At 36.9% G+C, this 27,184-nt stretch overlaps 3 protein-coding genes across 3 annotated transcripts; 2 read left to right on the top strand and 1 right to left on the bottom strand.

Annotated features, from left to right (window-relative positions):
• Nucleotides 1-4,030: 4,030 nt before the first annotated feature.
• On the top strand, nucleotides 4,031-6,679 carry LOC120175098 (alanine--tRNA ligase). The gene is made up of 8 exons (XM_039181802.1): nucleotides 4,031-4,160; nucleotides 4,267-4,413; nucleotides 4,570-4,682; nucleotides 4,898-4,990; nucleotides 5,499-5,601; nucleotides 5,685-5,759; nucleotides 5,920-6,015; nucleotides 6,280-6,679. Exons 1-8 carry the CDS (start codon nucleotides 4,074-4,076, stop codon nucleotides 6,337-6,339), a joined length of 774 nt encoding a protein of 257 aa, XP_039037733.1. The 5' UTR covers nucleotides 4,031-4,073; the 3' UTR covers nucleotides 6,340-6,679.
• A 10,055-nt stretch (nucleotides 6,680-16,734) lies between these two features.
• LOC120175082 (probable protein phosphatase 2C 40) lies at nucleotides 16,735-19,713 on the top strand. The gene is made up of 4 exons (XM_039181785.1): nucleotides 16,735-16,851; nucleotides 17,871-19,022; nucleotides 19,131-19,395; nucleotides 19,476-19,713. The coding sequence occupies exons 2-4, from the start codon at nucleotides 17,877-17,879 to the stop codon at nucleotides 19,601-19,603; spliced, it is 1,539 nt and encodes a 512-aa protein (XP_039037716.1). The 5' UTR covers nucleotides 16,735-16,851; nucleotides 17,871-17,876; the 3' UTR covers nucleotides 19,604-19,713.
• An 805-nt stretch (nucleotides 19,714-20,518) lies between these two features.
• LOC120175274 (acyl-CoA-binding domain-containing protein 6-like) lies at nucleotides 20,519-25,208 on the bottom strand. The gene is made up of 16 exons (XM_039181945.1): nucleotides 24,858-25,208; nucleotides 24,540-24,621; nucleotides 24,308-24,454; nucleotides 24,151-24,228; nucleotides 23,952-24,051; nucleotides 23,623-23,688; nucleotides 23,469-23,530; nucleotides 23,086-23,225; nucleotides 22,855-22,981; nucleotides 22,653-22,767; nucleotides 22,291-22,379; nucleotides 21,992-22,075; nucleotides 21,588-21,917; nucleotides 20,965-21,486; nucleotides 20,822-20,881; nucleotides 20,519-20,720 (listed from the first exon to the last, which is right to left on the bottom strand). The coding sequence occupies exons 1-16, from the start codon at nucleotides 24,899-24,901 to the stop codon at nucleotides 20,640-20,642; spliced, it is 2,127 nt and encodes a 708-aa protein (XP_039037876.1). The 5' UTR covers nucleotides 24,902-25,208; the 3' UTR covers nucleotides 20,519-20,639.
• Nucleotides 25,209-27,184: the final 1,976 nt, after the last annotated feature.

Below are 27,184 nucleotides of genomic sequence, written 5' to 3'. Positions count from 1 at the left end.
GACGGCGAACGTCGGGTCAGGGTGTTCACCCATGCAGGACATGCGATTGGAATGAAATACCAAATGGATTGGCAGTGAAAAGATGGTATGCTTCTAACCATTTATTGCCCGACGGAAGACAAATCATGGTCGGTGGTTTCAACGACGGCGAACGTCGGGTCAGGGTGTTCAGCTTAGGGGTGTAAACGAGCCGAGTTCGAGTATTGTTGAGCTCGATTCGACTCGAAAACTCTGAAATAGAGTTCGACTCGAAAACTCGCGAGCTTAAAATTTTCAAGCTCGACTCGAACTAGAAATCATGAACTGAAGCTCGTGAGCAGCTTGAAAAGGCTCGAAATGAAATATTTTTTTTTAAACTTAACTCGATTGAAGCCTCAAACTCGAACTCGAACATGAGCCTTAAATACATGAAATCTTACTGTATTTTAAAAAAAAAATCAATACATAAATATTAATATTATTAATAATTTATTTTTTTTAAAAATAAAATCTTAATATATTATATTTTCAAGCTGCTCTCGAGCTTTTCGAGTTGAATATCGAGTAGCTCGTTTCGGCTCGTTAAGAACTCGAGTCGAGTTCATTCGATCCGAGTATTTATCGAGCCTTGATCGAGTCGATCTTAAGTAGCTCGCGATCTGTATCGTCTCATTTACATCCCTATTTAACCCATGCACGACATGAGATTGGAATGAAATATCAAATGGATCGCGCGGTGAAAAGATGGTATGCTTCTAACCACTTATTGCCCGACGGAAGACAAATCATGATCGGCGGTCGAGGACGTGGAGCTGCTGGAACGGGGAGGTAAAAATGGTAATTACATGATTCATCAAAACATTCCCAGTAAAGGTATTTGGATCAATTTATCATAAATTCAATAAACATTCATTCAAATTTCTAAAATAAGGTATGTGATTTGTTGTAAAGGGCTTGTTTGATGATCTGATGTTTGAGTTTTGTATCCTTTTAAAGGTTAGATAGTCCCATGTATATATTTGTTGCATTATTCTTGGAGTTATTTTTTGCGCCGTATCTATTTTAGCATTCATTTTATGGATACGATTCATCACATTATTTATGATTCGAGTGAAGGAGAGTCACAAATTTTAAAATAACTTTCAGATAATTACACACTTTTTATTTACACATAAGAAAGAGTTTAAGGTTCACCTTAGAAAAAAATGATAAGAACAAATATTATTGATTGGAACCATAGATGATGTAATGAACTGAGACTATCTTTCGTGGTCGCCTTTCAGGTGGGTCATAACTCCATGTAGTCTCCCGATTTAAGTTCTAAAGGAGGTACCCGAGTTCTCCTTGCTGGTGCACCTTGGGTTTGTCAGACCTTTAATCCTAAGCCCATTACAAGCTCATGTTGATTAAGTTAAACTCGAGGGGATATATTCTCTTATACCCGTACGGTGAATAAATTCACACGAAGACATAAGATATATGAATCCCGAAGGTTATTTGTCAAACCCATACGGAGAATAAATTCTCACGAAGACGTCACTTTCACCCCACTTAAAAGAGTTTGGAGCGCGGGTTTAAAGCTTGAGATGAAAATTTTGAAAATATGAAATCATTGAAAAAACGTCAGTACAACTATTTATTTGAAAAATAATCAAAGATAAATAATTAGAATCGAATAAATAAATTATAATTTAAACTTATATTTTTTGCTCAAAAAGACAAACGAAATTAATTCTGGCCTGATTCACTTACATGTCCCCAGCAGAGTCGCCAAACTGTCGCGGTCGTCTTTCCGTTGGGCCCGAAATTGGACTTCGACTTAAATGAAATGGGTTAGAGTCGCCACCGATTACTTTAAAAATAGTTAGGTGGATTGAACACCATCTTATCTGATCTACGTTTTACCATAAATGTATCGGGTTCCGGAGTCGGTTACAGTCAAGGAAGGATTAACACCCTTGTATTGCCCTTTTGATACCAATTAATTTGTCGATTATCTTAATTGCGAAAATTAAAATTAAAATTAAAATTTAAAACATCGATTCAAATAATTACCTTGATCGTTTAAAAAAATCACCTAAATAGTCAAAAAATGTTAGATATAATAAATAAATATTAAATAAATGAAAAAAATTAAAATAAAAAAATTAAAATTTTAAAAGTAATAAAATAAATGAAATAAAAAAAGAAAAAAACTACAAAAAGACCAAAAAATGTTGGTGAAAATAGAATAATAAAAAAATATTAAATCAAATTAGAAATGAAAATAAAATAAGGGTTAGATTGACAATAATAAAAGTTAAACATCCAAAATTAAATTATAAAAAAATTGACTATGTCACATGGTGCATCAAAGATAGGGTGACCGAAAGAAGAATTTAACCACAATATTTGAAGGGTTACCCATTTTCTTTACCCCTTTACAACCAAATTCATTTCCATACAACCTTAACCCAACGATTGTTTCCCTAAGCTCAAAGTGTAACCCATAACGTTAGGGCTACCCAAATGAACTAAACCTTTGCAATGGTTCTCCAAGCAGCCTGCACCTCTTTCAACCATCCAAAAGCATCTATTGAGCTGCCAGCAGTGTCAGTATGTCACCAAGAGTCCCATAACCGCCGACAACCTCTGGCCCCTCTCCTTGGTTTGTACATTCTGTACATTTCCAGAAAACCGAATGAAAGCTCACAGCCACGTCACCTCAGCTCCGGTTTGTTTGAGCCTTCTCCGGAGTGGCACAGTCGACGGTGGAAGCAGGAAACGTCGGGGGCCTTTTGGCTGTTTAGAGGGCTGTTTCAGCAAGTTTTAGCCCGGATTCGAGGGCTAGAGAGTGAATTGAGAAGCAGGGGCTAGCTTAGGTTTGCTTTGGGTCGTTGTCGGCCGTCGTTTACGGCGTCGAGTGTCGCCGGTGAGGAACATTGGCCTTGGTTCGTTGGAGAGAGCGGCGCCCGTGAGAAAGAGGGAGGTTGAGTGTTTTTAGTGGAGGAGTGATAAAGCTAGGACTTGTGGCATTATCTGGAGTTCCACCTGTATATCCAAAATCTTTATACCAATTTGCATATGTCGGAGGAGTTCGAACATTCTCACGAGCCCCACAGTTTATGCGCATAGCAAAAGGTACAGGCCGAACCGAAGATGAAGAGAGAGATGAACGGAAAACGAGAAGCAATAACAGAGAAAATCTCAGCATTTTTACTCTCTTGCTTGAACTTCAGCTTCGGTTCAGTTCCCCAGTGCTTTAGCTTTTCCTCCCCTTTTAAGCTTTTGTTTCTGATATCAAATAAAAAAAACTCCTTCCTTTATTTATGGTGGCATGAGGGTTTAGTGGAGTAGGTGGGTGATTAGTGGTGGGGTAGTGGTGAGATATATGATATGGTGGGTTGTTGAATTGTTTTTTGTTTTTTTTTTCTAGTTACCGAATGTGGGTGGCTGAAAATTGACTTTTAAAGGCCCAAACTACAATAGGTATAATTATAAATTTGGTTCTTGTAATTTGTTCCCTCTTTAATTTTCGAATAAAATTAGGGTATTACACTATCTAATAAAGCCATTAGGCTTTACACAATGAATATAAATCATCTAATACCAACAATCGGTTGATTTAGTGGGATGTGACAATTGATTCTTTAAGCAATGTCAGAGGTTTGAACTCTGACGTTTGTGAATTGAACAAATTGGGTTGAAATTGTCACCTTCGCCTCTACAATACTCGATTTGAATGAGTCAGTTAATAGATCGGATAACAAAGATTAATTCAAAAAATATAAAAATCAGACATTTTATAAGGTTGAATTTGAACTATAATTTTGTATGGGAGTTAAAAATGTTATTTTGGCACTATATTAACTTCCAATTTTACAACTTTTAGAACTAAATATATCAAATCTATCATTTTAGTAGAGCTAAAATGCAGTTTGATTTATCTATAATGTTATAATTTGTAGAGGGGCTGTTTACAAGTTTTATCCATTTAGACAAACTGAGTCAATACCATCGATCAAATATCAAAATGTTAGAAGTAGCCCTTCATTTCGGGGGTACAAGAAACTAAACGAGTTTGACTCAGAGGGAAACACAGTGAAGGATTCCGCATGGAAGTAACGACCCCAACAAAGCTTGAATACTATGATCAAATGTTCAAACTTCAATCGAAAGCCACACTTGTTCACTACTTTAAGGTCACTCCTTTATCCAATTTCCTCTCTGGGTTTCCTTTTTCATATTCATTGATCCACAAAATTCATGATTTTCCCTATTTTTTAATATGGGGTTTTCACTTTTCAGGGTGAAGATGGAAGGAAAGCTTTGATTTTAGATAACACGATCTTCCATCCACAAGGTGGTGGTCAACCTTCTGATACTGGTTTCGTTTGTGTCACAAATACCAACCTCAGATTCTGCGTGCAAGATGTTCGATCAAAAGACGGAGTTGTAAGTAGGATGTTCGATCAAATTCTCGTATGATTTTGATATTTTATTTGTATTTTCTATTGATAATATGTTTTCGCATCGTAAGTTCACTTGTATAAAGTTTGCAACCCTTTGTTTTCGAAGAATAATTCTGGGTTTTTTTCCTTTGGTTCAAAGGTGTTTCATTATGGAGTTCCTGAGGTTTCCACCATGGAAAATGAATTGGAGCAAGGGAAAGGGAAAGAAGTGATTTTGCAAGTGGATGAATCAAGGAGGAGGCTGAATTCTAGGTAGTTGGTTTGGAGGGAAATTCTCTTCATCTATTTAGATTGCATTTTCAGTATAAAAAGTTTCTATAATTATTTCGATTTTCTTGTGATTTGCTGCTTTAAGATCCTTTTCTCTGTTTGTTTCTTGTTGTCTTACTGTTTAAGCTCCTTCGATTGGTTTCGTTCATTTTCTTGGCCATATTTACTATTTATCTTCAACTACTGTTGTTGAGCAGGCTGCACTCAGCTGGGCATTTGCTTGATGTTTGCATGAGGAATGTTGGTTTGGGGCTTTTGGAGCCGGGTAAAGGCTACCATTTTCCGGACGGGTAAGCTTTCGATCAACCGGTACTTGTGAACTAATTGTCATAGGTAAAAAGCTTCAAACTTGCATGTAATCAGCATAAAGGTATACACTCTTTGTTGTTTGCTATAGTACTGAAAAGGAGGAGCTTATCATGGTTGCTTGGGATTAATTTCCTATTTCTCTTTGTGTTGTTGGACTTGCATGCTATTTAGAATCGAGTGTGAGAGTCAGATACAGATATATATATCTAACATGTGTATATATATTTACTTCAAAGTTTTTCTATGCATTTGGAGGGTGCTTGGAGAATTATATTCTCATATCCATGTCCGAAGATGTGTCCGGCAATTGAAGTGCCAAAGTAATATAGTTGTACACCTTTAGTTAGTCGTATAATTAACAGTTGAACTGTTGTGAGGATCTTTCTGTTGAATCTTCGATTCCGATGTTCATATTACATCAACCTTTATGCTTATAAGCAAATATGGGTGTATAAAAGTAGCATTCTTGAAGTTCGGTTTATTTTTCAGGCCATTTGTGGAATATAAGGGCACGATTCCACCGAATGAATTGCAAAACAAGCAAAGGGAAATAGAGATAGAAGTTAATGACTTGATATCTAAAGGAGGTAAAGTAAGTATCATCTAGATGTGTCGCGTTCCGTTTTGTTATGTTGCAGAGCATTTGTTTGTAAACCTCATCCCGGTTTCTTTCAGGTTTATGCAGCAGTATTACCATATGACGAATCTGCTGAGCTTTGTGGCGGTTCTCTTCCGGATTACATTACCCCGGTAAGTATGTTTTATGCCGTTATCGCCTGTCAATAGCAGTTATAAAGCTCAGGGGATCGGTAGAGTCAGGCACTCGATACAATGACCGAAATCCTGTTAGAATTCAGAATCCGATTCTTTTTTGTTTCTAATGATAGCCTTGTTTTTGAGTCTCATCCAGGGTAGCAATCCTCGTATCATTAAGCTAGGAGACAACCCTGGTTGTCCTTGTGGCGGCACCCATGTTTCCGATATTTCAGAGATCATAAGTCTGAAGGTATATCATCAATTATCACTTGAAAAAAAATGATAATTCGAAATCATTTAATGACACTCGTATGTATCATCTTACTCTCATGTCTGACGATGCGTGCTGACAGAATAAATCGAATTTTAATGAGTGCCGGATATAGGTATGCGTCCGGCAGTTGTATGCTTAGTTTTTATCGTATATCTGAAGAATCATATGCTGTGAGTCCAAATATCCGCTGGATACATCTATTAAATGCTTCCATTGATATGATCTGATTATCTTTTTCAGGTCCCTCGAATTCGGACCAAGAAGGGGATAACAAAAGTGTTCTACACCATTGATATATAGGTGATGTCATGGATGCTCATTATGTGAATGGGTTTAGGGTAATTTAGACCTTACCGTTCATCTTGTGCTCTTAGGCCTTAGCTAATCTCATTTGCTTTGTTATGTTGTCATTACAAATCTTCGTTATGTTGATTACCGGTCTACCGCAAATTCTCTCGAGACTGAGCTCGTTCGACAACCACCGCTCCTCTCCCTAAGACATCCAAGTCGAACCGGTTCCGGTGATCATCAACATGGTTTCACAACCTTAGTCTCTACCTACAGAATTTGTGTGAATCGACAATTAATTAGCTTATAGAAAACACGAGAGAATACAATGAAGCTTTATATTTATTGTGTATGCATGCATCTCATTTAAGTAGAAAGTTTAGTCAGGGTTTTAAAAAAGTTCGTTGTCGCGTCGCGTTTATCACGGTTGCGGATATAACGAATGTTATTGCGGTCATTGCAGATATCGCGATCGTGATTTTTTTTCTTCGAATGAGCTGATTTTTTTAGCATAATAGCGGTCCGTTATTGCCATGATCCGTTAAATTGTGGTCGGGATCCGCCGCTATTGGTGTGATCCCGCTTCACACCGTTATTTTCCGTGATAGTTGTTTCGAATACCGTTACGACCGCGATATAACGATTGCGATATCACTATTTGGCCGCTATTTGAAACCTTGAGTTTAGCCATTCAAGATATCAAATCCTATACATATATATGGATCGAAATATGTCATATCCAAAAAAATCTAATAATTTTCTTTAAAGAGAAAATCGCCTCAGTGACCAAAAAAAAGTTATAATATACGATTTTAACCAACTTTTTTTGGATTTGCCAAAATGACCAACAAAATCGCAACGCGAAATAAAAATCGCAACGCGATCCCCAGAATCGCAAATCAGTTTCCAGAATCGCAAATCAGTTTCCAAAATCGCAACGCGATTCTTGAAAATCGCGATGCGATAGTAGAAATTCGCATTGCGATTTTCCATAATCGCAACGCGAATATGAAAATCGCAACGCGAACACATAAATCGCAACGCGTATCCGTAAATCGCAACGTGTATCCGTAAATCGCAACGCGTATGGGTAAATCGCAATGCGTATCCGTATATCGCAACGCGTATCCGTAAATCGCAACGATAATACATAAAATCGCAACGCGTATCCGTAAATCGCAACGCGATATTTAAAGCGCCATTATAATCGCTACGCGTATTTTATTTTCAAATTACAAAAAGAATATTAAGACAAAATCCCGTAATCGCAACTCATAACCTAAAACCTAAAATCACAACTCAGTCCCATCTCCATCTCTCACTCTCTACGGCGAAGAAATCCGTCCCCATCTCCGAAGATTTCCGTCCCCATCTCCGGCGAAATCCCTCACAACCATTCACGGTCAGAAATCCCTCACAATATTCAGAAATGGAAAATCAACCTCCGAGGGTTAGTTTTTTTAATTTTTTTATTTTGAAATGTTTGCATTATTGTAGGTTTTTCATATTGAAACTGATGATAAGTTTACTGGTCATTTCAATAATAGATTAACCATTTCACTTAGATTTCATTTCGCGTTACGATTCTGTCGTTGCGATTTTCATTTCGCGTTGCTATTCTCTCGTTGCGATTTTCAAGTTAGTATTTGTCTTTGTCTTTGTTCTGTCTTTTGGTTGAAGTAATGCAATCCATTCAAGTTTCAATTTGCAGAAGAGTCGCAACGAGATAAATGAAAATCGCAACGAGAGAATGACTGTCGCAACGAGAGAATCGCAACGCGAAATGAAAATCGCAACGAGAGAATCGCAACGCGAAACCAAAATCGCATTGCGATTTTCATTTCGCGTTGCGATTCTCTCGTTGCGATTTTCATTTCGCGTTGCGATTCTCTCGTTGCGATTGTCATCTCGCGTTGCGATTCTCTCGTTGCGATTTTCATTTCAACCAAAAGACAAAACAGTGTTGCAAATTTTAGTTTCAAGAATAAACTACTACTTTTTATGTTTATTGTTTTTGGTATATCTTCACAGTGTAGTTTTTGGTATATCTAACTTGGTATGTTTATTGTTTTTGTAGAAATTTTTTTCGGCTCAATTGACCTTGAGAAATAAAGTCAGCCTGGCCACTACAATTGCAAAGAAGCTTTCACCTGCTCAAAGACAATTGTTTGAGGAAACCTGCTTCGGGCCATGGCTGAGAGTACAGCATCCGGGTGGAGATGCTAATTTGACCCATTTGTGGCTTCAGACCATGACATCAAATCTACCCGACAGTATACAACGTGGTGAGGAAGAGATATGGTTTCATTTTCCACCAGCGTATACTTGCTTTGGGCGGAAGGAGTTCTGCTTAATCACTGGTCTACGATTCGGACACGATGATGTAGGCCGGTACACTCGTCATATCGCCCGCCCATCATGGTTATCCCGGGTTTTTCCGGATGAGTCAATGGAGAAGCCGAACCTACATGTCGACGACCTGAAGAAATTATTTAATAAGAAAGCTGGTTTCACTCGGATGGAAGACGTCGATGTTGTCCGAGTATGCCTTCTACTACTTGTGTATGCCGGCTTTTTAGGCAGAGAGGCCAGACAACCTATTCATCGGGAGCTAATAATATTGGTAGAGGACCTGAATGCATGGAATCTGTTTCCGTGGGGTTCGTATATATGGAAAGCTACCTGGACTAAGTTGTCGTCTGCCTTTGATGACCGCAAAAGTTTGCGGGGCGATGGGTCCAAATACACTTTGTCAGGCTTTGTTTGGGCCTTTAAGGTAAGAATTTCTATATAATGTTTCTAAAATTATAATTAATTATTTAACAATTACTAAATTTTGTTATTATATTGTTTGTAGATTTGGATATTCGAGGCTTTCCCCAGCATGCGTACATATGCAATAAAAACGTCAAATGATATTCCCAGGGCTATTTCCTGGAAGAGGAAAACTCTGTTGGATTGGGAAGACTTAATACCATATGCCACAATAAATAATGTAAGTTAACACACATACTTTCATATAATATATAAACAAGTTATTAATAGTAGACGTTTAACTTTGTTTGAGTTTTTATATTTTAGGAGGCCAACATTCCATTACAAAGACTGACACCCACGGAGGAAGAGCTTGCCACTGATTGGTGGCAAGCTAGTCAGAATTTTTTTGATGGCACGGATGATGAGCAGCATCCACTTCCTCCAATTCGAGAGCCATCACCTCACCTAGAGCCATCACCCGATCGACCCGACTATACACCTCTAGAACGAGAGCCATCACCTATCCCGTCACATCATCGAGCCTCTTCTCCACCATCACCTCATGATAGGCGACCGGCAAAGATGCCACGACTCCTATCTCCCTGTTCTCCACCTCCACCTCAACGGGATGAGTCAAGGGAGTTACGTGATGAGGTCAATGCCTTGCGTGAGGAGATCGGTACTCTACGCGATAACGATGGTGCATGGCGTGTGGAGGTGTCAACTTTACGTGGTGAGGTTGCCGCTCTACGTGAGATGATAGTATCGTTGCAGAATGAGGTTCATACTCTACGCAACGAGGTAAGTTTAAGATTTTCCATATTTAACTTAATGATAAATTTACTCGTAATTTCACTTAGATTAGCCATTTCACTTAGATTGCTTAGTAAATTTATTCGGTTGCTGCCAATTCTGCTAAACTGTGTATTCTTTAACACTGTGAAATAGTATTTGTCTTTGTTTTGTCTTTTGGTTGAAAGTAAATTTGTTCGGTTGCTGCCAATTCTGCTAAACTGTGTATTCTTTAACACTGTGAAATATATTTGTCTTTGTTTTGTCTTTTGGTTGAAAGTAAATTTGTTCGGTTACTGCCAATTCTGCTAAACTGTGTATTCTTTAACACTGTGAAATATATTTGTCTTTGTTTTGTCTTTTGGTTGAAAGTAAATTTGTTCGGTTGCTGCCAATTCTGCTAAACTGTGTATTCTTTAACACTGTGAAATAGTATTTGTCTTTGTTTTGTCTTTTGGTTGAAAGTAAATTTGTTCGGTTGCTGCCAATTCTGCTAAACTGTGTATTCTTTAACACTGTGAAATAGTATTTGTCTTTGTTTTGTCTTTTGGTTGAAAGTAAATTTGTTCGGTTGCTGCCAATTCTGCTAAACTGTGTATTCTTTAACACTGTGAAATAGTATTTGTCTTTGTTTTGTCTTTTGGTTGAAAGTAAATTTATCCATTCAAGTTTCAATTTGCAGAAGAAGAAATAGTTTACTTTCGCAACACGAAACTTAAAATCGCAACGCGAAACCAAAATCGCAACGCGAAATGAAAATCGCAACGACAGAATCGCAACGCGAAACCAAAATCGCAACGACAAGATCGCAACGCGAAACCAAAATCGCATTGCGATTTTCATTTCGCGTTGCGATTCTTTCGTTGCGATTTTCATTTCGCATTGCGATTCTGTCGTTGCGATTTTAATTTCGCGTTGCGATTTTGGTTTCGCGTTGCGATTTTAAGTTTCGTGTTGCGAAAGTAAACTATTTCTTCTTCTGCAAATTGAAACTTGAATGGATTGCATTACTTCAACCAATAGACAAAACAAAGACAAATACTAACTTCAGGGTATTAGTTTGAAACATATTTTTCTTGTTATCTGATGCATTTTGTGAACTATGATAGAATAATGACTTGGGTGAATACAATGCAAGTTTGAAACATATTTGTCTTTGTTTTCACTGTTTAAATATCATGTCTGTTTATTTACTGATTTTTGTATTTAATTATTTAGCGGCCCGATAGAGTGGATGCTTTACGTCGGGTTATGCTTGCACGACGGAGTTCACGCATCAGACAGCGTGCACGTGCTATTAAGTCTCCGTACACCCCAATAGTGCGAAGACACCGCAAGAAGAAGCCCGACTCGCCTGTCATCCCTCAAGAGTCCACTCCTATCGTTGAAGAGGCCCCCCATATCATTCCTCGAGAGTCCCCTCCCACCGTTCAAGAGGCCACTGTCATCATTGAAGAGGTCCCTCCCACCATTCAAGAGCCCGATTCACATGGCGTCATATGTAGGCTTCTTGAGAAACCCTCTGACGTGCCGGACATGATGGATTCAAGTTGGCTCTCGTATGAGTTACCGGCCAGTACCATACCGGTATCTGAAGAGGAGAGGGAACAACTACCGGACACAATTTTGGATAACACCCTTTGGGCTAAGACCGCAGTTGATTTTTATCTACATGAGCGGAGCAAGGGGTGTTTCACTGACATATGCAAGCTCACCGATGATATCTTTTTGTTGCTTGAACGGCCTTGGTGGGGCGTATTATTAGGGTCGAAGACAATGGCTATTTCGATGGGGGGGTAAGTCTTATATTTTTCTTATATTTCAATTTGATTAATTTTTTTTTTAAATTTATGTAAGTCACTAATATATGTCTTTTTTTGTAAAACAGCATATCGATGCGTGGGTGACACGTCTTCTAATAATAAGAAAACTTAAGAAAAATAAAAATATACGATATACAATAATGCCGACGTCTTTTCACGCCGTTCACTTGAAGAATGCACGAGATGAATCATTTGATTTGGGCAATGGACAAGCTAAACTTTATCCTGCATGGTGGGAGGTCGATAAGGTTAGTATTTATTTTAGATTGAGTTTAAAGGTTTTATGAAATAAGTGCGCAAATGAATGAATTATTACTTATGATTGCAGGTGTTTATCCCTGTTTTGGAACGTAAACATTGGATTCTCGTCGAGCTTCAGCTCCCATCCCTTAAGACAATAGTGTATGACAGCATGATAAATTACATATCATTGGCTGATTTAAGAGATGTTATTAAGGGATGGAGCTCTCATTTGGCTAAATTCTTGGATGCGATCAATTATTGGACTCGTTCTGGAAACAAGAAGCCAAAGAAGCTCAATATTACAGTTATTAGAGACGAGACCGCGCCACAACAAACGAGCGGAGCCAGAGGAGATTGTGGTCCTCTCGTATGCTTGGCGTTGGAGCGTTTGACGACGAGAAGCATCAAGTATCTACCTCCCACCGATAGAGATAAAGCTGCAGTAGGCTTGTGGTTTCGGCATTATATGGCTAAATCGATATATACGAGACGCTGCCTACCTGCATCCGCGTTATAAAAATGTTCATAAACAATTGGTAAGTTTATATACTTTTGGTTTGAAAATGTTTGGTTAAGTAACTAGAATTCAATAATTTGTTGTTTGTAGGTTTTAGATGTGTAGAAAGTGTTGTTTGAACAAATGTTTGGTTTCTGCAGGTTAATCTCAGAAGTGAACTGCGTGAAAATGATGTCGAGCTGCAAAAGTTGATTCAATAGTTTAATTGATTGTTTTTTGATTGTTTAATTGATTTGTAAAAGTTGATTCAATAGTAGATGATCGGAAATAAGAATTATTGCTTATTTTTTGATTGTTTAATTGATTTGTAAAAGATGATTTGTAAAAGTTGATTTGTGTAATTGATGCGAACATAATTCTTATTTGTGCTTGTTTAATTGATTGAAATGTAATGGTTGATTTTGTTGATTTCAATCTGCATTATGTTGAAGGCAAAAATGACTATCGCAATGCGAAATGAAAATCGTAACGAGAGAATCGCAATGCGAAATGAAAATCGCAATGCGGAAATGAAAATCGCAATGCGTTTATAATTTCGCATTGCGATTATCTCGTTGCGATTTTCATGGTCAACATTAGATGATTTCATGGTTGTAAATTAATTTACTAAACAGACGAGCTGCGAAACTAAAACCTGTTGCCGGATTGGGAAGGATGTCGTTGGATATAGGAACGGATGTCGCCGGAGAGAGTGATAGATGGAGATGGAATGAGTTGCGATTTAGGGATTTAGTTTATGATTTCAGTGTTATATACCCAAAATTTCAGTGTTGTGATTTACAGATTCTCGTTGCGATTTACGGATTATCGTTGCGATTTACAGATTCTCGTTGCGATTTACGGATTATCGTTGCGATTTACGGATACGCGTTGCGATTTACGGATTATCGTTGCGATTTACGGATACGCGTTGCGATTTACGGATACGCATTGCGATTTACGGATACGCGTTGCGATTTACGGATACACGTTGCGGTTTACGGATACGCGTTGCGATTTACGGATACGCGTTGCGATATACGGATACGCATTGCGATTTACCCATACGCGTTGCGATTTACGGATACACGTTGCGATTTACGGATACGCGTTGCGATTTATGTGTTCGCGTTGCGATTTTCATATTCGCGTTGCGATTATGGAAAATCGCAATGCGAATATGTACTATCGCATCGCGATTTTCAAGAATCGCGTTGCGATTTTGGAAACTGATTTGCGATTCTGGGGATCGCGTTGCGATTTTTATTTCGCGTTGCGAATTTGTTGGTCATTTTGGCAAATCCAAAAAAAGTTGGTTAAAATCGTATATTATAACTTTTTTTTGGTCACTGAGGCGATTTTCTCTTCTTTAAATTATATTCATTTTTTAAGCATTTTTTACTTTTTGATGTTTCATTTGGAGACATTCTTTATATGGATAAAATCATTAGTTAACAAATGGTTAACATTTAAAAATAGAAAACTTTTAGGATCAAAATGTTTAAGAAAAAAGAATAAGGGTCAAAGTGATTATTCGGTTAAATAGTAGAATTTTTTTACCCTAAAATAGAACATTAGAGTTAAAAATGTTTCAAAAGAAAATTATGGTCAAATAGTAGAGTCTTTTTTACCCTAAAATAGAACATTAGAGTTTAAAATATTTCAAAAGAAAATTATGGTCAAATAGTAGGGGCTTTTTTACCTTAAAATAGAACATTAGAGGTCAAAATGTTTCAAAATAAAATTAGGGGCCAAAATGATTGTAAATATCGTGGGATTAATTTTGATATTATACCTTATTATTTTCACTAAACGAGTCGTATCATGAAATTTTATAAACAGAAATTGGGTCACAAAAGGAGAAAGGACTAAATTTTTTGAATTAAAAGTTGCGAGATTAAATTTCTAATATGAAAAAATGTAAGAACTGAGAGAACAATTAGGCCTATAAAAAGACAGAAGGGAAAACAACGAATCCTCGTGTCTGTACGAAACAGTTGATGTTCTGTGAATAAATAATTGGATTGTCTACGTGAGCTGACAAGTTGCCGTCTCTCCCATCGAACCAAGAGTCACTGAGGAAATGAAAGGGTAAAAATACATTCCCAGTCTATGCCCTGCACCATACATTTCATTTTAGTCACCAAAACAAGCGAGAAAGATATTTGTACATTGCAAAAACTATATCAAAATGATCATTTTGACGACACTCGTAATTTTTTTTAATTATATGATATTGATGCTAATTTAAGCGATATCGGGGCAGTGAATATGTCTTCGTTCAGTGAATATGTCGTCGTTCGTATCACTTAAAAATATCATTTTATTTTAAATAATGTTGAAATCATTTAATTAAGTTCATCTTATTAAATTTATCATTTTCATCAATTGTAAAAACCAACATTTTACTAGTCTTTCTAGCCACATTTCAAAGAGTGTACAATGTAGGGATCAAAATGAAATCTTTACTAAATCACGAGGAGTTGTACAATAATTTTACCATAAAAAGATACAGAAGAACATGGTCAACTACTCGACTGCTGATTGATTTAAGGAGGTAGTAAACACTAAACAAGTGGTGAATTTAAAATAAAAAATTATAATTATAAAAAGGTTAAAGTGCATCAAGGTCATGAACCGTGTTTAAAAGATATCTTATCAATAAATTTTTAAAAATTATAAAATAATCACTAAATTTATTAAATTTCTAGGCAAAAAGGCATCGGAGATCCTTATACTTTTGGAAAAAATTAATGTGACTCTCGTATTATTTTCTCTCTCAATGTGACCCTTAAACTCATAAAACAAACCCAATGTCCCTTTGACCACATTTTTCATTATTTGACTGTTACAGTGTTGACGTGGTGATCTACGGTACTAATGTGACAATTCATCTGTCATGTTTGAGTCATCAATTTAGCCCATCTTTCGTGTTATTCGTCACATTATCAACCACCGTGAACTACCATGTCAACATCGTAGACCACCACATCAGCAACGTGAACTACCACGTTGGCACCGTAACAGTCAAAGATAAAAAAATGTTGGTCAAATGGTCACATTAAGTTTGGTTTTTAAGTTGAAGGACCACATTGAAAAAATAATAATACACATGTCACATTGATTTTTTTTAAAAGTACAAGGCCTCTGATATTTTTTTGTCAAAATTTTATAAAATGATCATCATGATACAATAGAAAACTATAAAATTTATCGAACTATTACAAAATAATTTTCACAATAATATTAAAATAGTAATTAAATTGTTAAACTCTATCATCGTACTTTATATAAAAAGGGTAAATTACCCATCTGTCGTGTTATTCGTCACATTATCAACCACCGTGGACTACCATGTCAACATCGTAGACCACCACATCAGCAACGTGAACTGTCACGTCGGCATCGTAACAGTCAACGACAAAAAAATGTTGGTCAAAGGGCCACATTGAGTTTATTTTCTAAGTTCAAGGGCCACATTGAAAAAATAATAATATAATGGTCGTATTGATTTTTTTTTAAAGTACAAGGCCTCTGATATTTTTTTGTCAAATTTTTATATAATGATCACCATGATGCAATAGAAAACTATAAAATTTATCGAACTATTACAAAATAATTTTCACAATAATATTAAAATAGTAATTAAATTGTTAAACTCTATCATCGTTTATATAAAAAAGGTAAATTATACATTTAGTATTTAAACTATTAATTTTAGCCCATTTTAGTACCTAAACTTTCAATTTTTTAAAACCATGCATAACGTTTAATTTCCATTTCATTTTAGTACTCATCGTTAAAAACTTAACGCATTTAGTACATAAACTATCAGTTTTACTTTGTTTTAGTACCTAAACTTCAATTTTTTTAAAAACTTAACGTTTAATTTTGAACATGGTATTAAAATGAAAAAAAACTAAGTTGTTAACAGATTGGTACTAAAATGAAACAAAAGCCAAATTTTAGGTATGATTTTGAAAAAAATAAAAAGTTTAAGTATTAAAATAGATCATTATTAATAGTTTAGGTACTAAATATAATTTATCCTAAAAAGTAAGAAAATTGACAGCATTAGAGTTGAAATGGGAGTCTGAGAAACGGCACTACCGGTAATAGTGAATCTGACAAAGGAAAACAAAAGGGACCAAAATGAGATTCCTCCAAATTTAGCAGACTCCCCTTTTCGTTCCCAGCCATCCATTTGTTTTCCCCACAAACCAACGCATTGCACACTCTTCCATTCCCTTCAGATTCTCCATTAAAACCCACCCTCTTTCTTCTACCTCCTAAACCCTCAAACTTAACATCTTGTACCATCCTTCTTCCCGCATTACCACTCACTGTTGAAATCTTATGGTCATTTTCTGGTTTCCCTGACCTTGTTCTTCTCTTTTGGGCACTTAAACTGAAGTGGGTTTTCTTTCTTTTACTCTGTATATCTTGGCAAAGCTTTGGTTTTTATTGTAAAGTTTATGTTTTTTCTTATACCCTTTTGTTTAGTTTATTATTGTCAATACATTTGATTTTGTTTTTTTTAGTGTTTATTGAATTGGTTGGGTTGAGAATTCTTGCAAAATCAAGAGACTTTAGATGTAGCTTGGTAGTCCAACCTAAAGTTTTTAGTCGTTTAGTACTCTTATTACTGTTTGGAAGTCTATATATATATATATATATGGGGGTGTATTGTTGATAAAAAGATGGGGGTATGGCGGAGATGGGACGGTTCACCTCGTTAAGACAAGGCGGAGAGCCGTCGGATACTGTGGGCTGAATGGAGGCTTATAAAGAGGAGGATGGTCTTGGAGAAGAGAAGGGGTGAATATGAGTGAATATCCTGGCCTCCCTCCTTAAAGCTTCAACCTCTATAAGGAGTTTCCCTTTTCCGGGGTGATGCGTGCCGCCTTATTATCGGAGAGTCGGGGGGGGGCGGGAGGGGGGGAAGTGGCTTGATTCTATAGGTTAATGTGCCTGAGGTATCTTAAGATAGGACTAGTTGGTTGAGATAAGACTTGACGGTTAACGAGAGCTGCCTATGTGGTGATGTTGTAGAGACAATTTTGCAGGGTGAGGGGTCCTTGCGAGATGTCTCCGGTGATTGCTTGTGGCGAGGGGTTCGGTAACCTATACATAAATCGCTATGACATTATTCAAATGTCGTCTATTGTAGGATTAAGATTCATAATGTCACGCTGGTCACAAGAAGAACATATAATAGGTTAGTTTTAGCAACAAAAAAGAGTTCGATTCATGAGTTCATGCTTGATATTTGTTAATCTTTGAAGTTTTTGAGGCCCCTTTTGAGAATTACACTAGATTTGTGGACTTTATCTTATTAATATGGTATCATGGACTTACTGAAGTTTTTATAAATTAGTGGACTTTTTCATACATGTAAAATTAACATGATGGAGATATATCGTATGTTTCAGCCTACAATGCTAGGAGACAATTGTGCTGATTCTGAAGGGGAGATTAAGGTGAGTTTTGGCTATCAATGCAACGATCACGAAGGTATTCCGTGCAGGGGTGGTAATAGGTACAGAGTCGAGTCTGGACGTAAAATGCCGAGGAACCACAGTTTCTCTTGTTTGTCTGGTGCTGCCTTAAGTGCTAATGCTACCTTGGCCAACACCAATATCTGCAATGGTCTGATAGGATCAGATATTCTTCCTGGTTTGGACTCCCCTAACTCGTTTCGTAGGGTTCCTTCTTCTCCGTCTCTTTCAAGGTTGGATATATTATCGACTTCCCTGCAAAGCACTATGTCAAACTTAAGTTGCAGTCCACCGAGTTCGGTTGATTCACATGAAACTGATTTTTGTTTACGCCAACCCACGAGTGCTCTTACTAGAAGTGACAGTTTCCTTAATGCTGTGGAAGTTCAAGTAGCGGGTGGAGCTGCGGGTGAAGATAGGGTTCAAGCTGTCTGTTCCGAGGAGAATGAATGGCTCTTTTGTGCCATCTATGATGGCTTCAACGGGAGGGACGCTGCCGATTTTCTCGCCGGGACGTTATATGAAACCATAATGTTTTACTTTAATTTACTAGACTCAGAGTCAAAGAAGGATGTTCCCAGAGCGCCATTTGAATGTTCTCTCGATGATAGTATGACAGGTATTGAACCTGCAAGTGCCGAAAGCTTCACGAGGAAAGGCATGGATCCTGAAATGGAAGCGTCATCTCATTCATTTAGGCATCGGGTGCTTGGTATCCTCCAACGAGCTCTAATTCAAGCTGAAAATGATTTCTTGCACATGGTAGAGCAGGAAATGGAGGACCGCCCCGATTTGGTTTCGGTAGGATCTTGTGTTTTGGTTACGCTTCTTCATGGTAAACATTTGTATACACTCAATTTAGGTGACAGTCGAGCTGTATTGGCGACATTTGATGAAGGCAACAGCATCGGTCAGTGCGAAAGATTGAAAGCTATTCAGCTAACTGATATTCACACCGCCGATAACGAAGTTGAACGAACTAGACTCTTGAATGAGCATCCCGATGACTCTACTCCCGTAGTAGCTGGAAAAGTGAAAGGAAAACTGAAGGTCACTCGTGCTTTCGGAGTCGGTTACTTGAAAAAGGTCGGTTCTGGTTATTCTCATCGTGACTTATAGTTGTCGTTCTTTATATTTCCCCCTTTATGAAGGTCGACTTTCACTGCATATTAACAAGTAAGTGATGTTTTGCAGAAGAAACTGAACGATGCACTGATGGGAATTCTTCGAGTTCGAAACCTCATTAGTCCCCCTTATATCTCCACTGAACCATCACTAAACGTGCACAAAATATCAAGATCCGATCACTTTGTTATCGTCGGCAGCGACGGTTTATTCGACTTCTTCAACAATGAAGAAGCTGTAAAGCTCGTCCATTCCTACATGTCGAGCACCCCGTCTGGAGACCCCGCAAAATTTCTCGTGGAACAGCTCGTAATCAAAGCAGCTCGTTCCGCAGGTACATTTGAACAGCGATTACAAATCATCCGTGCCTTTTCGGTTATTTGCTTTCTTATGTTACTGTTATTAATGCAATAGGTTTCAGTACGGAAGAATTGTTGAACGTTCCGGCCGGTAGGAGGAGGAGATACCACGACGATGTTACCGTCATCGTGATTATTCTCGGAACGAATCATCGAACTTCGAAGGCATCGACCTATTTGTGAAGCATATGTACTATTTTTATCTTCATTGCAAGTAGCAGGAGTAGATCTAGCAGTCGTAAATCACTGTATGTTTTCATTTCAACTTGTATATAAGCTTAAATTCGATCTGTTTTCATCAACTGAGTCTCCTGGTTCCGCGAGAATGCTGACTGGACGCCACATCAGACGCAGTCAATCCCCAATTCATGCCCACAAAGCCGGCCTTGATTCCAGAAAAATAAAAAAGTTGCAGAATTTCATTTATTTTAACACCATTTCTACTGCCCTGAAAACGCAAAATCAACAACTTAAATCAACTAATCAAGGAGTAATTGCCAACAAAATATTAACTAATTTAAGCACTAATCACTTTGCCATCATATTCTACTCTAGTTTCAGTGAAGTGCTACTCGAAATTGGAAATGACGAGCTACTTTTATTCTGTTGTTCAATTAGTACACTATCCTCTTGCATCAGCTATGATCACAACTTGACTCATGTTTTGGACTTGTAAACTTGCAGATGAACTATGAAGATTTTTGCCACATTGCCTCCATATGTACAGAACAAATAGGTCCAAAATGTCGTCATTTCTTCAGCCCATACATCTTCATGAAGTTTGAGAAAGACGAGTCATGACGAATAGCCATATGTCCTTCTATCTTTATGCGATGCGCACGGCAAGTCTTTGTTTCTGCATTACGGATTGTTGCTGCATTAGCTAATGGTATTGGTCCTAAAATCATGATGTTCAAAGAAACCAAGATATCACCTGCTTTTATTTTATTTTTTTAAATTTATTCTTATTCAGGAAGTGAAGAGCATGACTTAGAATCTGAATGATGATTGCATTACATAAATTTGACAAATACAGTCAAGATTGCAACACTTCTTCGAAGTAATGGAAAAGGTTATTCTCATGAGCATTTTTTACATAAGCTCCATTACTTAGTTCTATCCGACAAGGGCCCAAATCGGGGCCAGTTGAGCAGTTGTTTATTCGGACTGTTCCTCTTACCATGTAAGATGGCTGTAACTAGTCGGTTTCGGTCCAACACTATACATTGAATGGCTTCCTTGGAGTCGGTGCTCGGTTCTCCATAGACTGCAGTCTTTGCTTGAGGTGGAAAACTTCAACCTGCAGTGCAAAAAAGCTATATGTTATATTGTCATCAAGCAATCGTGCAGCGTACTCCGGCTGTGACATTAGTTTAGGGTCTACGGTTACGAATGCCATACCTGTAGTTGGAATGCTCTTGCCCTCTCTCCTGCAAGGATGCCTCTGGTCGAGTGTAGTTCCTATTACAAGTTTCAAATCAGGCACTCTTTCGAAAGACACTCTAGGATCGAAAAATACGAGTTCCATGACAGATTAATAATACCTTTTGAGTATCATCTAGAACTGCTTTAAGGAAAGCCACATCATGTTCGAGTCTAACATTGTCCGAATGGACGATGTTCGACAAGTTGTTGGCCTCTTCTTGTGCAAGTTCTATGCTAGCTAGTTTCTCTTTTAGCAAGTCCATCTCTTCCACTGTGTCTGCAAGTCTTTTCTCCATCTCGTCTTTGCTCTTCAAAGCCGAACCTAAGTTTCTCCCCACACTGTCTCGGCTTGCCAATGCAGCAGCCAACTGTACTTCTAAAATCCCGTTTTTTCTACTCAGAGCAGCCATTCTGGTCTCGTAAAACTGATATATGCTTGAAGGTGCTGATAGAGCTCCTGATTTACCTTCCATGTCCGGAAATACGAAATTATCACTAGCAAAAGTAATGTTTGTGATCCCTTCAGCCTGGGGATTTGAACTCTCGCATTCATATAGGCATGATTCATCCGAACAGAATTTGGTCCCAGGAACATTAATCGGAACTCCAGCATCAGATTGATTTGGCTTTCGTTCTGTTGCCTGAAAACAACGAAAACATGTTATGTTGATGGAATATTTCGATCGCAGAAAAATTAAAGGATAATCATATCGAAGGCAAAAGTTAACTAAGTGAAGCTTACCTGCAGGATGGAACTTAAGTCCTCTGAACTCTTTCTTAATCTGACACTCGTGTTGTGTTCTTCCTCACTAAGAAATTGCTTCCGTAATGAGACATTTCCGGAAAGAGGATTTTGATCTGCAAGTGACAAATCCGACATCGATCTCCTACCAGAACCATGTTCGATTGCAGAGGCTAGATTTTGTCTAGCAGCAGAATCAACTGAACGGTTAGAGGAACCAGTAGTAGGTTGGCTAGCTGACTCCACAGATGAACGTTTTCCCGCACATTTACCGAGATTTGATTGCCTACCCATGGATGATTCATTCTTCCCGATGATGAGTACTTCAACCTGTGAGAAAAAATGAAGGTATTACAGTTTGAACACAATCTAATCATTCCGAGTATACGAAATCAAACTTCAACCTGATTTGAAGGTTCCTTCCTGTATCCACCAAATGCAACAAGAAAATCCTTATCCTTATGCTGCACAAGTACTAGGCTAAACCCCTGCAAGAACAACTATCATAAGAACAATAGGGCAGAGTGCTAGTAAATAGAGATTCCATTGTGCTTAAACGAAATCCAACCGGGATTTTCTACCGGTCTGAGTTCGCAAACTTTCTGGTTATATATACAATTCACATCATGCAATAGGGAGGTATAAAGTTCACTTAAAGAATCACACTTTTGATGCAAAAGGAAAATTTCAGCATATTGTTGACCTTGTTAGTGGTGATCGAAGATGGAGGTGATGCAACGGCGACAGACCACTCGGACTTTAGAACATCATAGATGAAAGTCTCTGTATGTCCTGTAAACATTTCGGAATCAAATAAGAAAAGAAAAATGAATGCAAAGAGTAATATGTAAAACAATAGTGAAACTAATTGTAGGATTCATTACACCGTATTAGGTGATATGCATAATATGGGCTATACGCACTCCTATGAAGATATATGCTTCGATATGAAACAATAATAGGTTCGACGAATTCAAAATTCGCTAGAAAAAACGATTCCGAATCCATATATGATGCTTTTTTCGTCGAAGTTTATAATTGTGAGCTTCCCTGTACGAGCCATACTTTTTTTCCTACTTCCACCCCCTGCTATGTACCATTTCGTTCCACACAGAACTCCACAGCAACCGGCTCTAGGCGACGGATGAAAGCCACGTATTTTTATTCTTGACCATACCATCTGAGGGAAAAACTACAAAGAATTAACAATAGTACGCATTGTAATCTGAATGTAAACGCGGCAAGAAAGCTAAAAGTTTTTTCGCACCGTTTCGAAGTCAAGCGAGTACAAGTCGTTCAATGTCCTGGACTTTGACGCCCCACCAAATACGAGAAGGGTTTTATCATCACATAGAGTTGCCACATGATTGGATCTCGGAGACGGTCTTGCTCCACTGCACAGACAAAACCATTCATTCACTAGAAGCTTCTTCGAAAGGGATTTAGTCTTACAATGCATATGTAGGAGCCGTATTTCTCTGTCAGCAAAGTGGCATACGTGCACTGAAGTGTGAGCCAAGTCGAGGATTTCAAATCAAACATATGTAGGTCGTTCAGTTTCTTCTTTTTCGCAGTTTCACCCCCGAAAAGGATTAGAACAGAGTTTGCCCTGACCACAGCGTGACCACTTCGCTCAACCTGGAAGCAACAGAAGTGTTTGTTATAGCCGATACGAGGGATGCAACAAAGCAAATAGAAAATCAACACCATGCAAATTTGTGACGTCCATGTTATAGCTATATCGAATATATGAACTTCCTAGTAAATTCACTGTTAATCTGTTATTAATAATTTGGAATTTGCTTCTAATGATGTTTTATATCAATGCAAGAAATGCTACTTTACAAGTAATTTGGCATTCTATGAGTCGACAAAAAGTACCGGAATTTCTCCTTTTACTTCCATAACTGACCAACATTCCGTCTCGGTATCAAATGCCCATACTGCAAAATCATAAATTGCGAACATAAAACATATCACATCATGTACTAAAAAAGGTGAGAATAGTGGACCACAAAAGAATACAATTTCGAACCTGAAATTTTGTCGTTCACAGGGTCAGTTCTGCCTCCGACAAGGAGGGCCTTTTTCCCAATGAAACCTGAGTAAGATACGACAGATACACATGAGCATAGCAATACACCTAATGCTTTTGCCAACCCACTTGTTAAAAAATACATGAAACAACCCAATGATACGATAAAGTAGCGAAAAAGGACTTCATCGGATGACTAAACAGAAACAGCATAATCTCAATTGAAATGCATAAAGGAACAACAATTCAGCACATCGAATCACAATATGCAAAGCAAAGTGAACATAGCGTCGGGAAAATGGAGTATATCACAAATGATTGTACCAGACTATGATCCTTGCATGAAGGAATCTTCAACGGAAGACTGCTCGGTGACAAGTAGAGCTTTGATGATGCCATGGTCCAGGAAAAATCATCGAAATTAAGAACCTGCATATAAAGAGAAAATAATTACCGGACAAAAACTCACAGTTTGTGACACATCTAGCATCAAGTCAAGCAATCAAGATATAGCTTTCAATTAATTACCTGCACATCATCTAACAATCCATTCCCAGATTCACCGCCAACCACTATCATCTTGTTCCCAACCATGGCGGCTGCATGCTACTCAAAGAACAAGTTTTCAGCGTTTCCATCATTCGTAATGAAGCAATCAGAAAACCGGAAAGCAACAATGCATTACATTAAAGCGAGGCACAGGCTTTTCCCCGGCAACCGATAACACCATCCAGTTCTCAGAGTTCCCTGATGAATTAATCTCGGGGGCAGCCGAAGGTCCTTGGGAGTCAAATTCATCGGAATGACTACCGGCAGGCAAAGAAGACTCCACCTGAAACAAATTTAAATGCTTCTAACATTTCATCACACATTTCCACCAACACAAAACCAGAAATCAAGTTAAAAAGTGGACTCACAATGGTATTGTTGTTTCCTTTGGGCGGCCTTATAGGACTCCTAGTTCCATGTCCGGACTCCGAAAGTTGTACTTTCTTCACTCTAAAACACAACAATGTACCAAAAAAGGAGGGATTTGAGCATTTTTGTGATCAAGTTTGCAATTTACACACCAAAGCCCTCAATTGCTTAAAATGATTAGCCTGCATTTTCTTCATTGACATACAAATTATAATCTTCAACAAAGAACAAATATCCAAATGAAGAATTGAAACTTCAAAGCAAAGAAAATGAGACACACACACACAAAGTCAAATAATGAAAGAGAAGAAACTGACCTGCCGAGCTTCATGCGTCTACGGGAGAAGCTAAACATTTTCATCTGACCAGACTTTATTATGTAGCAAAAGGAGATCTCTTTGAATCAAAACCCAAAAACCCTAGAATTTCCACAAAAATGAAGCTACATTATCATCAAGAAAACAGTTCAAAACAACAAAAATAAACCTACCAGCCACACATGACACAAGTAAAATGATAAAAACCTCAATCAACTATCAAAGTTCCCATTTTTTTCCAAATAAGAACAAAGTGGAATCCACCATAACCATGGACTCAGAGCTTAACCTGACACTAAAGCTTTGACCTTTAACCTCAAACTTGAGATGGGAAAAAGAAGAAGAAGAAGAAGAAAATGCATCAATGGGAAAATAGTAAACAATGTTTGAAGGGTTCAATTATGGGCTGGGTTTTTTGAGGAATATGAGTTGTACCTTCTGTAGTAAATAGTGATGACACACAGAGAGAGAGAGAGAGGCAGCTGAAAAACAAAGGGAACCATTAATGCTGTGATTAACAAAATAATTTTGTCATAAACAAGAATCATTAATGTTGGTTTTTTTATTATTAAACATAGTATGAATATGAGTGATTTATTTTATATTATTATTGATCGAAGCCTATAGATTTAGTAGCTTTAAATGGAATAGAAAAAGGGTTGTGAAATTTTATGAAGTAAATAACAAGTAGCAGAGTTGAGAGTGACCGCAGAAGAGGGAGAACTCTCATGGAAAAACGACCCCTCCATCGCCATTTGTTTCTTTCTTTGGATATTGCTAATAATTGCAGGGGTAAATTACACTATTCAGTACTAAACTTTACTCTCTATTATATTTCAATCACTGTACTTTAAATCTATTTTATTTTCTCACTGATCTTAGCACATTTAATTTATTTTGAATTGTTTCATTTTATGACTAAATTGATCAATTATATGATTTTAAGGTTAAAATATTATCATATTAGGTAAGGTCATTTTTTCATCTAATATTTAACGAAAAAATGATATCTTTATAGCAATATTTTAATTGACTTATTTTTATTAATTTTAGAAAAATATATTTGTTAGTAAACTCATAAATAAATGACATTACATGTAATTTACTCATAATTTTATGTGTTGCTTTGTTAGGATTTGGATAAATTATGATTCTAGTCCTTTCATTATTTTAAAATTTGATATTTGACCCTTTAACTTCAATATCATTAAAACAAACCAATTGGTTCATTTGGATAAAATTTGACGACTAAATTGTATTTTTTATAACAACAAATTTATTTTTTAAATGAATGAAGTCAGCTTAAACTTGACAAATCAAAGTGACTGATTTTAACTTTGTTTAGCTGGGTCAATTTAGACTATTTAATTTATAGTGAGAGGTTAAAACTATAAAGCTATCATAATAAAGGGACCAAACGAAAATTATACCATTGTTCTATGTGTCCTTTTTTCAAATAGTTCTTGTCTCGGAACTTGCGGCTATCTGCTGCTGCCCGTCACTGTGGTTCTTCATCACACGTGTCACTTTTTTATTCAACCCCACATCTCTTGTGTTTTTTCTATGGGCTATGGGCCCATTTGCCAAGGAAAAGTAACCCTAAACCCATTTTAAATATCAAGCTAAGCCCCTGTTTTGGACATATACCCGTAATTTATCAGGTTAGGATGCTTACATAATAGTGTCTGATCAAGAGACCCTTAATTATATAATAATGAATACTCAAAATCTTTATAGATGACGTGTTAGAACTCAAAATCTCAATGAATGCTTAAACACTATCTTTATTAATATATATTTAACAATTTAATTTTTACAAAAATTAAATGATCATATTTTTAATTATTTAGAACTTAATATTAGTAATTTATATGAGTAATAGGGTGTTCATTCGGTTAAAACGGTGATCGACCGAACCGAATTAATCGAACTTTTATTTTTTTTAACTGTTAACCGAACTAAAATTTTTTTTGAAAATATTAACCGAACCAAATAAATTTCGGTTAATTTGATTAATTTTCGAATTAACCAAAAAAATTTAAAATTTTCTAAATTATATAAAAATTGAATATTTTTTAATTCAAAAAAATTACAATTAATTTAAATAATATAATTATAAATTAAAAAATTTATATAAAATTTTTAATTAATTAATATTGATTTAGGTTTAAAAGTTATTGGATCTTAAATTATTAATTGAGTTTTAAATAGTTTGGGATGAGCCCATATATTATATATAATATATTTAAAATTTAAATTTAAATTTCGGTTAATTAACCGATTTCGAGCCGAATTAACCGTTAACCGAATTTTAAAAAAATTATTAA

Source organism: Hibiscus syriacus, unplaced genomic scaffold (assembly GCF_006381635.1).
Source record: "Hibiscus syriacus cultivar Baekdansim isolate YM2019G1 unplaced genomic scaffold, ASM638163v2 tig00112159_pilon, whole genome shotgun sequence".
Taxonomy (NCBI): Eukaryota; Viridiplantae; Streptophyta; class Magnoliopsida; order Malvales; family Malvaceae; genus Hibiscus; species Hibiscus syriacus.
Note: the sequence above shows the minus strand (reverse complement) of the source record. Positions and strands in the feature narration are given on the sequence as shown.